Source organism: Haemorhous mexicanus, chromosome 13 (genome assembly GCF_027477595.1).
Source record: "Haemorhous mexicanus isolate bHaeMex1 chromosome 13, bHaeMex1.pri, whole genome shotgun sequence".
Taxonomy (NCBI): Eukaryota; Metazoa; Chordata; class Aves; order Passeriformes; family Fringillidae; genus Haemorhous; species Haemorhous mexicanus.
Genome location: NC_082353.1, coordinates 19118997 through 19133578, shown reverse-complemented (window position 1 = coordinate 19133578; position 14582 = coordinate 19118997). Strand labels below are relative to the sequence as shown.

General features: G+C 42.1%; 1 protein-coding gene across 7 annotated transcripts in view; it reads right to left on the bottom strand.

Annotated features, from left to right (window-relative positions):
* MEF2A (myocyte enhancer factor 2A) overlaps positions 1-14582 on the bottom strand; it is an 81684-nt gene that overhangs the window by 6286 nt on the left and 60816 nt on the right. For 4 of the 7 annotated variants that reach the window (XM_059858625.1, XM_059858619.1, XM_059858621.1 and 1 more), the window contains 3 exons: positions 6511-6701; positions 4903-4926; positions 1240-1369 (listed from right to left, as the gene is read on the bottom strand). In XM_059858625.1, the coding sequence (XP_059714608.1) occupies positions 1240-1369; positions 4903-4926; positions 6511-6701 (345 nt within the window). The remainder of the gene's footprint in view (positions 1-1239; positions 1370-4902; positions 4927-6510; positions 6702-14582) is intronic. The other 3 variants (XM_059858622.1, XM_059858624.1, XM_059858623.1) reach the window with 1 other exon arrangement.

The following is a 14582-nucleotide window of genomic DNA, read 5'->3' as shown; positions in this document are numbered from 1 at the left end:
GCTGGAGCTGCTGCAGGGCAAATACAGCCCCTGGCTGAGGGGTGTGAGGAGTGCAGGGCCCCAGCACAGCCCCTGGCTGGCGGGTGACATCAGTGACAATCCCTCTGTGCAAATTCCTGGCTGCTGCACTGCCCAGGGCACAGAGAGGGGCTCGGGGCACCGCCAGCTCATGAGCTCATTAACACAAGAAGATACAAGAGTATGTGAGGTGCTTGGCTGGCTAAACTAAAACTGCAGTGAAGACTTTCAAAGCTAAGAGTGGAGAAAACGTATAAAATCCCATCTTTGGGATGTGGAATTCTGCCAAAGCCCTGGTGGATGCTGGACAACCTTTTTGGTGAAGAAATTTTCCGCAATATCCAACCTAAACCTCCCCTTGTGCAACGTGAGGCTGCCGTTGCCTCATATTCCATCACTTAGTACTTGATTTTCATTAACTACTTTCCCAACCAGCAAACCAGTCATCACTTTTACATTACCAACTGCCTTACATCACACCCAGCTTGGATAAAAAGTAGTTTTAAGGTCCTGCAAACAATAAAAGTATCTGAAGAAGAGAAGTACTGAAGGAACAGCTGTTGCCTAAATGTGAGGCACTCCAGTTCCTGGCAGGATTGCTACAGGCTCAGTTTTGATGAGAAGAGCCTTCATTCAAACTGAAGAGGAAAACTAAGTCATGTGTCACAGAAATGTGAATTTCCTGGGCTTCTGACTCCCGTGTGCAGTCCCAGCCCTGACCCCAGCTGTGGAGGCCAGTAGGCCAAGAAGGAAAAGAATCCACAATGCTCTCTTGGAGGGAGAACCCCTCAGGCAACAGCCTCCATTTAGGGTGAGAAAAAAGCTTCTCCCAGCATGCTTTGCTGTTGCATGCAGATGTAATGTATCCTATTGGTCCTTCCCCTCTGCTCCGCCCCTGTGCCCTCATCCCATTCGCTCAGGTGTTGTGTCCCACCCCTCAAGACCCCCATATAAACCCCTGCTTTCCCTCCCTCAGGGGCCTTCAGCCCTGGACCCTTCTGAGGATGAAGCTCAATAAAGGCCCTCCCTGGAACCCCACACGCAGACCCTGTCCCTCCTTGTGCATGGCCCGGATCCCAGGAGAGTTGAAAAAACCCAGTGTGGGCACAGGGGTGAGCACAGGTGTGAGCAGAGCCGTGCCTGTGGCCCAGGGCTCTTTTGCAGGACACAGCTCCAGGAAGGGGCGGCGCTCTGAGCCGCGCTGCGCGGGCGGGCGCTTACCGGTGCTGGGCGCGCTGTCCCAGGTGGCCGTGTACACCAGGCCCTGCGGGGGCAGGCTCGGAGTCGTCACCGACAGCACAGGGGTGGCCAGGGGCTGCGTGGACTGAGAACTGCTTATCCTTTGGGTGTTCTGCAAGGGAGGGAAATAACAAACCTTGTGAGCGCAGGGAGAACAGGAAATGCACTGCCAGCGTAACAGAGCATTGCATCCCAGCGTGCTGCTCTGCTGTGTCTGAGTTAGGAACACATCCTTTCTGTCAGGATTGGTTTTCTAAAAAAGCTAAAATATTTCAAGACAACCAAAACGATCTTGGCAAACTGAAATGAAAAATTAATTGAAGGCTCACTGGGCCACTTCCCAAGCATGCAGATTTCAACAGTGTTAGCGGTGTAGGACACACAAAAATTAATGCAATTTCTTAGGGATACACACAACAATTCTCAGAAGTTCTTAAGTGATTTAAGAGTTTTGAGTCTTATTTTTAAAGAGGTTTTAGTGCAGATGGTGAGGTGCAGTTCCACCAGAAGAGATTCTCCCACTTCACAGTTGTTTATCCAATTTTCCAAATTTCAGCTGCCAGTTTTGACACTGTGCTGACTACACCTGTCCTGAAAGGAACACAGAGATCTTCTAAATTTGTGTTGATAAGACTTCAGTGATAAAATAATCTTGCTGTTCCCATGGTTCCTGAGAAACTGAGAGAGTCCTTGTTACAATGCAGATATGTTTCCAAGCAAATGACACTGGAGTTCACAAAGAGCAACGGTGCTTTTCTGACAGGGAAAATAGCTAAACTAGATTGTCTCAGAAAATTCAACTGGGGCACAACCTGGCTTTTTAATAATAGCATTTCTTTCCTATACACTGGAATGAACACCTGCAGCAAACATATCACTCAATATAAGCTCTAACCAAATTTGCTGGTTAGAAAATTAATTAAACACTGTGGTGAACAGCACCAGACAGCAAAGCTGCTGCCACAGAATGCTCTGCTCTCCACAGTGGTAACTGCAAATCTTCCTGAAAAATATGAGGTTCAACACCATTTGGCCATGACAAATACTGTCAAGAACAGAAAATGCTAGGGTTTTATTTTTCAAGAACAGATATTTACTTTTATCTGCACAATTCTTAGAAATAGCAGCAGTTTCTACACCCTGTATTTCTACAAGGAGCTGGGTTTCAATCTGCTGGAAATACGTTTTCTTAAAGCAAACTTCCCTCTATCTCTGAAAAAATATTTGCTACAAAAGGAGCAGTTTCTCATCTCTTTGGTAGGAATCCATTTCATAACTTTAACAGACTGAACTTACTACTCCTTTCCCTTATTTCAGACACAGGTATTTCAGGAGCTGCAGCACTTAAATTTTTTCTATACTCTAATCTTGAGAGAACGAGCGGCATTAAAAATGCATCATTCCCTTAAAAATATCAGAATGAGCAGGTACAGAAATGGGGCTGTGTTCAATTTTAAGCTTAAATTTATGAAGATGAATTGAGGGTTATCAATCTTGTATCTTTCCCATTTAAAGAAAGAAATATGTATCACAGCTCCCATATTAAAATTAGCCACAGCTGTCACTGGCTGCCAGCTTCTGATCTCTCTTATGTCTGGCTGCTCTTGAATTCCCATCTTTGAGCCTCCCAAGGATTTGGGGGCTCTCTGGCATTTGTTGCCAAACACACACATTGGCAGATGTGCCCACTCTGCTTCAGAACTCCCAGGTTTCAAAGCTCCCAGAGAAAGTCCCTCTGATTTTCTGTAATTGATCCCTTTAAATCACTTACGTACTTCTGAAAATCTCCCCTAGACCAAGTTTATCTGGCATAAAGAGATGTTATTAGAGCAGATTTTTGTGTCTGTCAGGAATTGACCTTTCTCCAAAGCTTTCTTGGATGGCTGCCTATAAAGTTGGGATTACTGCATAATGGAAAAGTAAAGAGGAATATACTGGGAAACAATCCAGACCAAAGGATTTCCTTATGGGATTTTTTTTCTTTTGAGTGGCTAATAAAGGTGGTTTTCTGAGGTAAATTCTTTCTGAATATAATTCTTGGAACACTCAGCCACACAAAGACACTAAGCAATACTAATACTTAGATGAGCCCAAAATTTGTTGTCCTTGCATGACAAATTTCAGGATTTTTTTTAAAATCTTTTTAACTGGTGCAAATGTAGCAGGAAGAATTCAGTATCTTCATGCTCTGCTACCGTTGGTAGCTGCTTTCACATTCAGCTCCAACCACAGAGGCAGTGCTCCCAGCTGGGATTTGGAGCTGCTTCCCAGCAGCAGCCAGAAGCCTGCAGGTGCAGCCTGTGCTTGTTTGCCACGTTTGAGGCAGACCCTGCACCTTTCCTTGGTGCGTGCTCCTGGCAGAGCTGCTCCCACTTCCATCACTAGATGGCCCACGCCGCACAGGCACCACGCGGCTCCCAGCGCCCGGCACCGGGCAGGGGGGATCCCCAGGCCAAGGCCTTGCGTCCCAATCCCAGTCCCAATCCCAGTCCCAATCCCAGTCCCAATTCCAATAATATCTGATCAAGTGTTTTTACACTGAAATTTCCTTCTTGCACCGAAAACCAGACACTCCTCTCTGAAGGCAAGAGGAAAGTGGGAGAGCTCTTTCACAGCTCAATTAGCAAGACATCCCAATAATGCTTAAAAACTTCAATCTGAATTTCAAAAACCATTTTCCCTTACTTTTAAAATCTATTTCTGATATTTAAGGTAAAAAAAATCAACCAGCAGCATGCATTCATCAAGAAATTTATCTAAATCACTAATTTTTCCATGCTTTCATGCAATTAGAGCCTCATATTAGCAACAGGTCCATGTTCAACAAGAAGTCAAGGTCTGCAATAGGTTGATTTATTTCTCTCTGATTCTGACACAGCATCTTGTGCCTGGTCTGTGCCACAGCAGCCAAACAATTTGAAATTTGCTCTAAAAATAAGTTACGAATTATTTTAGCCTTACGTTAATTTTCCAGACAGAATGCCAAATGTTAAAACCTTTGGGGAAAAAAAAATAGAAAACACACAAATCCCAAGAGTTTCCTTTTAAAAGCAGAATGTCTTTCCACTGGAAAAAAAGGTAGAATTATTCATTTGCAATTCTCTGTTCCTTTTGGTAAACAGAGAACACCCCTGTGGTTTGATAATCTCACGCAGGATGAAATAATTCTAACCTCCAAAAAGGTGACCTCACCAGCAATGATGTCATCTCCTTGAAAGGAAGAGAAGTAACACAGAGCTGGTGTTACAATCCGAAGAACTTCACAAGTGAAGCCACTTCCTAAAAATATTCCAATAATTTAGGGGATAGGAAGTGTTTATTTGTATTTCATACAGAAGGCAGTACACATCCTATACACATGGACAGTTACTTTGTAAGGCTCTTTTCCAATGTTCCCTCCAAGAAAAACAGAAACATTTTCAGGAAAAAAAATCAGGAGTTTACAAATGGCAAGCACTGACTTTGAACGTGTTTTCAACTTGAATTGGTCGGGTTTTTAGTTTGATAAAACAAATGTATTTTTGTCTGCTACCAAGGGAACACTGGAATTATTTAAGATATGTAATGAAACTACAGTTAAAAAGCTGTAGTGAAAGACATTTCCAGCATCTTGCTGTCTCTCAGCAAACAGCAGCCCAAACTCACCAACTCCAATTCATCCTCCTCCGACTGTACTCAGCAAACAAGAGGGATAACACAGTTACTAAAAATAGCATTGCTTTCAAATGAAAGAAAAAGTCACGTTTGTGCTTCAGGATTTTGATTCATTTTAATTAATAATGTGGATTTGCCACCTGATTCTGTAGATAATACAGCTAGAAATGTAATACTTCATGAAATTCGTGTCACATAAAACCTGCTGCACTGAGAGAACAATGGCTTTGGGGAAATTGGTGCAGCAAGAGCCTGGTGACCCCAAGGACACGGCTGCACACAGGGATGTGCAGCACGGCAGTCTCTGGCTGCACTGATCCAATAAACCAGCTCTGCAACAAAATACTTTTCACATACAACCATCATTCCATGCCAGCATCTACTCTGAAATCTCCTAATTCCCCCAAAAACACAGACAAACCCAAAGCTGAATATGCTGCTGTTCTTCACAACACAACACTAAACAGGTGCTGTGTGCCACTAACATCAGAACTGCATTATTGCTTCCATTTCTAATTAAAAGTGTAATTGTCACTGTAATGATCAGCCAGTGTATTTCCTATCTCTCCTACACTTCAGTATTCCTAGAAAAACCTTTTTTTTTCAAGAATCATTACTCTGAGGCTAATTATAGCTTTTGTTACTTGGATTAATTTGTCATTATTCATCATGAGTACCAGTAACAAATGTAAGCACTTGTTGTAGCTTAAAGACAAATAGGAATTATACAGAGAGCACTTGTGTTGTTTATATCCTGCTCCTCCTGGTTATGGCCCATTCTTCCAAATACAGAAAACATCCACAGAGACAATGAAAATTTCTACATGGCAGCAAAAAACGAGGACCAAAGGATCTGGCCAAGTAAATTAAAGGAAAACCAGAGCAACACTTCCTGCAAGACCTGTTCTGGGCTCGAGGCCGTGGTTGCCTCATGGCTGACACGAAACCTGTGTGCTATTCCCAGCCTGGCTGGACAAACACTGGTGCCCAGATGCCAAAGAGCAGAGCAGCACTGCAGAGCACTCGGTGCCCTTTGATGGCCCCGCTGAAGACACGAGAGTCCCGAGGACAGGCAAGGTCACGTTCCACGGTGCCACATCAGAGCAGTGCTGCTCTCAGCCCTTCCTCACCACAGAAGCTGCACTTCACATCCCACAGCCATTATGACCCAGGAAAAACAGGTACAAAATGTGCTTTAGGGCACATTAATAGAGCTCACATCACCAATAAGATCAGCCATTCCTCCACGGAATAATGGATAACCCTTTTTAAAACCCACATCCTCCAAACCACCGGAGTTCTCAGTACCAAGTCAGAGGGATGTCAGATCAAAACACCCTGGCCCTGTCTCTGTGATTGTGCTCTTACCACATTCAGGTCAGACTGCTGTTTTACAGCTGTAAAAATTCCTTACAAGCTAAACTTCTCCCCATGTCACAATCTGTACTTCTGATTTTCATCAGTGGCATTTCAGAATACGAACGCCCCTCTATTCCTGTACCCCATGGTAAGCAGGTGAGACAGCTCCTCCCTGAGCACGTGGGCAGAACAGCCCACATCCACAAAGCCAGACCCAGAACTTTAAATGTTTTAACTCACCAGGGGTGGCATCATGCCCTTGCTGGAGGGTGGGATGACGACACGGAGGTCGGGTTTGCGGTTGTTCATGCCAAGGTTTCCTCCTCCTGGTGGAGGTGGGGACTTTGTAGGCATGACTTTGCCTAGGCCATTCCCACCACCACTGGTACCAAGCAGACTTGGTGAAGCTCGGGAATTCACAAACCCATTTCCTGAAAGAGGAAAAACGAATGGACCGTAAGACTGAGGAGAAGGACAATACAAAATTTTGGTGCTTACGTACCAGTTATGAAATATTTATTTCACAAAACTTCCGATAACAAACTTCCCACAAGGGGCTGAGTATTGAACAATTGAACAAACACAAACCACTCTGACCAGAGGATCAATATGGAAAGGGAATATCACTTCAAGGGCACGCTGTGGCAGCTTAAACGCTGAGAAGAGCAAATTGCCAAAGAACTATTTCTAATAACATCCGTTGTGTTTAGTTTGCCCTTTGAAGCTCCTCCAGGCTGAGCCTGCAGAAAAGTGAGGGTTTTGCACAACCCCACTCGGTCCCCACCCCCCCACAGAGAGCACTGACTACGCTGAATTGCTGCCTGTGAGAACAAAAGATCAGCTCTTCAAGTCTCTGTTTCTAAAATTTATTCTTCATATACCTCCAAGACATTCAGGACTAATTTCAGTATCAATACCTACTGTCTGATTATTATATTTATCAACAATGAGGGGAACAAATCCTTTCCCTTCAAATTCATTCCAGAGACACACATCATTTATACCCATAGGTTTCTTTAACAAAGTCTTTGTCTTACTCCTGGTACTCATTTTAAGTGGAATTGGACAAGCCAAAGCCTACAGGTCGGGGATTCAGCACTGAAATCTCCAAGAGTTGAATACGCTCAAGGTAGAGGCCTCAGCTTACACTCAGAACTGACCAGAAAACAGCACCAAGGCAGTAAATCAGTCAAGTGCCCAGTATTCTATTTTCCCATCCTGACAGAAGCACCAATCATGTTAACCAAAATATATTTCTCAGAAAAAATTGTAAAGCCACATTCCAATCACAGAAACATATTTATAGCAACAATTCCCAAAATACACAAACCTTATTCAGCTGCAAACTGAAAAAAAGTTGTTAAGGAGAATTTTGCAACAGGGAACCCCATAGTTCACCCTACAGAACCTGTGTGTGTGTGTAAAAATAAACACAATTCATAGTAAGATTCTGTTTGCACTAACACGGCAGGTCTGAAAGCAGCTTTTATAGGCACAATCAGGGAAAAGTCTGTGAGACAAAGTTCACTGTGTGGGAAATTCTCTCTTAATCGCCCATAGCGCCACGCTGGCATGAATTTTGCATTATTATTCTAATTTGAATAGGTCCCTATGCCCAATCCAATTTTATTGCATTAAATACATATTAATCTAAAAGCAATTAAAATAAGAAAGTTGTCAGTGTCACATTCTACCTTCTTTAGCAACATTTTTAATGCCTTTAAAAGCACAGCAAGAAGGAAGAACAGCAACATGTCTCAGCAAGGGCAAAAAACTTCATGGAGGTGCCTGGTACTACCAAGATACTCAGCCAGGGCACACTGAGAACCTCGATGGGAATTCACCAGGATGCTGTGAAGAGGCCTCCTCTGGATTTACTCACTATGTGGATTTCCCACTGTGCCAAAAGCCTGACCATACATGGATGATCTGATATGTCCCTTGAGTTTTCCAAGGTTAACAGAGCAAGGAGGAGTCATTCTAATTTAGTACTTTCCTGAAGCATTTGCATAGGAGGTATGGGAATATGACTTTTAACTCAGAACTTATGGGGGAAAGAAGGAAGGCAGCAGAAAGTAAAGTTTTTAATGTCAGCATTTTTCCTTCTGTATTAAAAACCACAGCAAAAACTGATTTTGTGATTAAAGGATCTACATTCCTCAGCAGAAAACAGCAGAATTTATTCAGATGCTTCTAGGTTAGTGATAAAATTTAGGTGGAGTGGTTGAAAAGTTGGGCTGGAGCTGAGAATACACTAGAGCTAAATATACTCTTGACTGGTAGGAGAAAACTCTCCACAGCTGGGTCACATGGAAAAACCAACAAGCCAGAAGGAGAAATTTAGTTCTGTGCTACCCTTAAGGTTCCTGAAACAGAGATGGTTTTCGTAGAATCTTGATTTTGTTAACACAGTTATGCATCAATTCCTATCCATTATAAATGAGAGCAGCATGAGCTACAGCCAGCCTGCAGAGATTGAGAGACATCCTACACAACGGACAGAGTAAAAATTAAATGGATTTGCAAACACTCTGGGGAGGAAAAATGCCAGAAAATGGCATCATTTTCACCAAATTATATCTGAAACTTTGTTATGGTACCTCCCATTTTCAGCAAAAATGCCAGAGCATTTAAAGAACTTACTGTTACAATGGAAGTAAAGTCTGGGCTTTAATGCAACAATAAACAGCATTTTATTACTCATTGGGGCTGTCAGCGTCACCTTTCCAAGGCAGGGCTGTGAGTTCTGAGCAGTTTAAGCTGCCCAACAATCCCACTCTGTACAAACAGTGGGGTTCTGTACACTTTGGGCCATCCTGTGATACCATTTCCTGTTCTCTGGTTCAAGTATTTCGGTAGCCCGTGTGTTAAATCAGGACAGTGTCTCTCTTCCACACCCAGTCCAGTCATTTCCTGAGCCCTTATTCCAAGGCTCTGCCAATCCTTCAGAAACATTTCATTCTTTTAGTGCTGCTGTCAAAAACAACAAACTCTCTGCCACTGCCTGCTCTGCACAGTATCAGGCGGCAGCAGGGCAGAGTCAAAGCATTTCTTCTGACAAAAGGCTGAGCACTTCTCAAAAGGAGTGTTCAGAATAAATTAAAATGGGAGAAACAGTAATAAAAAATCTCCTAAGTGTGCAATACTATGAGTATGACTCCAATAGCAGCCCTTTGTGATAAAGAGCTGGCACTGAACACTGAGCAAACACTGGAGTGTCTGTATCGATCACCTGAAGGATCATATGCTGGGGCTGCAATAAGAGTGCAGAATATTCATTTTTAGTATGAAACTTCAAGCCTTTTTCCTTTTAACAATCTAATAAGAAAATCAAATTACCAGTTAAGAGTGAAAGGATAACTAAATGTGTGGTATTTCTTAGAGCAAGGTCAGGAGCCAGAAAAAGATAATGAGTACAGGATGATGCAACTACACAGCCCTTTGCCAAACCGAGGCCTTAATAACCCCATAAATTCTACTCACTATTTCATATAATACAGAAATTGTTTCTACCCCACCTGCTATAGATCTTCCCCAAAGACAATACTTTGTGCTTAAAAATGTTTTCAAACTGGAATTCAAACAGAATATAAAATCCCACATATGTGTAAAAATACAACCATTTTTACTTCCCAAGGAAGAGTTTTATTTAACTCTAATTCCTTAAAACAGACATGAAAGCATGTTCAAAACAGTCCTTTGGAAAACAGACACCAATGCAAATATAAGCTCTCAATTATATGAATCATAATTTAATTAGATTTGATGATAACAAAACCTGCCAACGTACATTAGCTTACTTCTTGTTTAGTCAGAAAGTGTTTACTTTTGAAGCAACTTCTTTTCTGAAGTGAAATGTTACAACCCACCCATGATACCAACTGAATATTCTGCCTTCAGAGACATAATACAGCTTAATCTCATTTACTGTCCTGCAGCCCAAGACACAGCATTCAATTACATGAGCCAGACTCATATTTCACTATATAAATCACATCAGCTGAAACAATGGACACACGTGGCTGGAAAGTACTCCATGTACTTATTACTACTCAAGGAATAAATTACAGGCATTGATGCCATTAATCTTTCTTTTTTGGTGTTTTTTTGTTGTTGTTTTTGGGGTGGGTTTTTTGTTGTGTTTTTGGGGGGTTTTGTTTGTTTGTTTTTATGGGTTTTTTTTTGTTGTTGTTGTTCATTTTGGAGAAAGACTGAACACAGTTATACACAGTTTTGGAATAACTGTGGACAAGCAGCTAAACCATGTAAGATTAAGCAAAAGTAAGAATTGTAGTAAATAAATATTTATGCCTCCAGTGACACCATAAAAGCCAACAGACGTCACACAATTAGAAGCAAACTGAAGCCATTGATTCACAAGGCATCAGGAGGCCAGATAAGATCTACTGGAGGAAAACATTTACATGAAGAACCTTGGGCAGGGGGACATATTGCAAGTAAAACCAACAATAGCATTTCTGTGTGCATTAGTTGCTCAATTTGTTTACTTTGGGGTTAATAAAACAGATTCAAGTGCAAATTCAAAACAGCACATGCCATTCCTACCATTTTCAGCTCTGTACAACACTCACTGCTAATTCTACCATTGTTTCAAAAAGCTCCAGTTCTATATTAGCTTTGGAAAGAATTTACTGTAATATCTCAAGAAATCTGAAATAAATGTATTTCTACTGATCTTTACAAATCAATACCTTTGATAGTAATATAAGGTCTTGAAACATGTCTAACATGTAAGATTTATGCTTCTAAGGCAGTACTTTAGATATTAGAAGGCAGCAAAAAAGAAATTCACATGACTAAATGTCAAGGGAATGCTTAGTCATGTTACAGAACTTTAAAAAGAGCTCATTTCCCAGGTTGTTGGAAATTTTCTTTTGCCTACAGCTACATAAAAGGAGAAAGAATTTTCAAGGATATTTAGAATTTAAAGGGGTAGTTATTATTCAGAATGCAATAGCAAACCTAAATAAAGGCATGTTGCTCTTGTAGCTGAGTGAAACATCATCAACAGCAACTGCATGTCCTTTAGGTCTTCTGTCAATTAGATTACAGTTAATTACATCAGTTTATTCCTAAACTTGCTGATTTCTGTGTGTCTATACAAACCCAATGTAAAGAGTGGCAAAGAAAGGAGGAGAGGAATGACATGTTTACAACAACCTGGGGTGTGACAGAATATCCTGGGCAAGGAGACATTACATAAATGTTGAGACTTACTTTAACCTAGCTGGGAGATTAAATTTTTTCTCTGCATGGAAATTCTAACCAGAATTGTCATGTACCTCTCAGTAAATCAGATATTTTTCTAAGATAACAAACACACATAGCAAGATATGAAATTTCAACTGAAACCAAGGGTAGTTCAGGGGCTGAACTGACCTCATGTCATGCAGATGGGTGGTTTCCAAGGAGAAAGAGCTACAGTAAAAAAAAAAGTCAAATACTTTCTTTCTTTTTGCCAGCACATTTTTAATGCCGATTTCAGCCACTCATTTCTTGTGAGCTGATTTAATCAGAGAGAGATGGATGGATCAGCCTTTGTTAAGTGCTGACAACATCCAGCAAAGGAAAAGGTTCAGCTCACACCCTGTGGAACAGCTGCTCTGCAGCCCACTCCTAGAACTCCCTTTCCTTCAGAAGAGCCTGGAAACTGTAGCAGTCCATAGGCTGGACTGTTGCTCAGGGATGTCTCAGCCCTTCCCTGGAGGAGGTGAACCCCTGCCTGCTGCACTGACCTGTGTCCTGCCAGAGATCAGAGCAAGGCAAGCCAGGATGCCCTGGCACTGCTGAGAGCAGGCAGGAACATCTGGGTGCTGCACTTAGCAGCAGGTGAACAAACACTCTGAAGTCAGATCCCTTTCCACACAGCTGGGAAGTGAGGAGCTCTGACTAGGGAAAGACTGCCTGGGACTGCTCCTACCTGTCACACTGAAGAGGAAGCCCAGACCTGAAATACCACAGGAGTGCACAGCCTGAAGTAGGAACATGCTCTCAGGGTTTATTTGCAGCTGCTTTTCCTATTTATTTACAGCTGCTTTCCTAAGGTAGTCCTCTCCCACAGGCCAAGGCTTGGAGCTGGTATCAGCAGGTTAACAGGCTGGGAGAGGGACATGGTGGAAATGTCAGAGTGGGGCAGAGGCAGAAGAAAGCTGCTTTCTTAAGGAAGATGCTGATAGCATCAATGCAGAACATTTGCCTGAAACTGCAAGAGGTGTTTTTCAGGAGTCAGTTGGACACCCCTGCTGGGGTGTCTCTCATTTCACAAACCAAACTCGACTAGAAAGGTGTGCACAGAGAGCCTTTCTGTTATTGAAGCCTCTGGTGCACTCCAGATTGCTGCAGATTCAGACTTGTGCAAAACCAGGCTCTGAGATTCTTTTATCCTCCCCCATCAGCCAAGCCCTCAAGACAAAGGGAACCATTTACAGGTGTGGCTATTCCCCGTTCTGTCTTGATCCCTTTCTGGCAACTCCAAGCAGTTTACAGGTGTGTGCAAGCTGTCAGTGGCACCTCTGCAAAACCCCTCCTCGGGCCAGGATAAAAGACCACACATGATCTATGCTGACTCTTAGTAGAGATCCAACAGCTCACAAGACACAGCTTTTCCAGCAGATATACCCTTCAGTTCTGCTCCCAAGAAAATCAGTATTCCTGAGGTGACTTCACATTCTCAGAACCTAAAGATTAGTGAAGACATTAGAGAAGATACAGCTCTGGAACAAAGAGGAGAAATTCAGTACTCAAGCAGACCAGACCTTTTTATCTATTCTCTGGTAAAAATGTAAGAGGAAAGAAAATTTTTCTTTTTTTTCTTCTTTTCCAAAAGATTAACTGCGTCCTTAATCTGCATTATTGATCAGTAGGGCTATTTCACTGACACAGAAATGTAGAGACAGAAAATACTGTGCCTTTGTGAAATCATAAACAGCCTCCACTTCCAAAAATTACTTAAGAATCCCCTGGGACTGGGAAGAACTTAGGTCTCAAGGTTTATGGTTTTCATGCAGCCTTGGCAATGAAAACCAGCTCAGGTCCTTGGCATGGTTCTGGCTCAACACCACACGTGAAAGGTGTGAAAGAAAAAGTAGAGACTGAGTAACTGTGGTGGTACTTCTGAGCTCCTCTGATTCTCAGAGTCCTCAAGGATGGCACAAGGTCACTGCAAGTGCATTTCTCTGGGAACCTGTGGATGCTTCATGGGGTGATACCAATCTACTGGGACACAGCAAAGCAGCACTCATGGCAAACCGGAATGTCATCCATCCATCCCTCCATCCATCCATCCATCATCCCTCCATCCATCCATCCATCCATCCATCCATCCATCCATCCATCCATCCATCCATCCATCCATCCATCCATCCCTAAGCCAAAGAAACTCTCCCCTGTATCTGGGCACATGAGGCTCTACTTTGCCTGCAGTGTTCTCCCCATCCTGGTGATATGAGACTCCTGGAGCACGTTTGATGCCCATCCCAAATTGAAGAGGGTTTAACATTGACCAGGAGCAACAAGATCATCAATAATCTAGCTCAGAAACATTTGATCTAATTAACAGGAAAAATAAATTACCTCTAGAGCAAACTCCATTATAATGCTGGACATTTTTTCCCTCTCAAAACTGGTATATTTGCCAAGTAAAAATTTTCAGCAAATGTTTTTTATGTGGTGGGTAGAATTTTAAAAATATTACAAAATGAAAATGCTTTTTCAGAGTTATGACAGCTGCATGTGAAGTAAGCTCTCAGTATTATAAAGTGATCACAAAATTTTCTGTTCTGGATATAAAAAACCACCTACCAATCTTTGCTACAACATGCAGATATTTTTACTCAAAGTTATTTTCCACAGAAAAACTGTTAAGTTGGCAGATTGACTGCTAAAGCAAATCATTTCCATTCCAATCAAGTTACACAGGACTTGAGAAAAGGACTTGTGTGAACTCAATATGAGCCATTTTATGCAACATCTTTGTTTGAACTGGGTCCCAAATAAGCAAGATAACCTTTACTTGCTAGTTACTAAGAGATAAAGGCATGTAAGTGTCTTTCAAGAAAATGAGAACAAAACCTCAGATTCCCAAGAACTTCATAGTATTGAAGAAGATGGAGTCTTCCTTTATTTATTTATAAGAGAATATATGGAAATATGCATATGCCAGTACTCCAATCTTTACCTCTGACATCACTCCTATAAATTGTGAGCTGCAAATCTGGCACATGACCTTTCACTAAATCCACAGGAGAATTCTCCATTCCTGAGAAGTTAAAAAAAAAACCCAAACCTGGAAG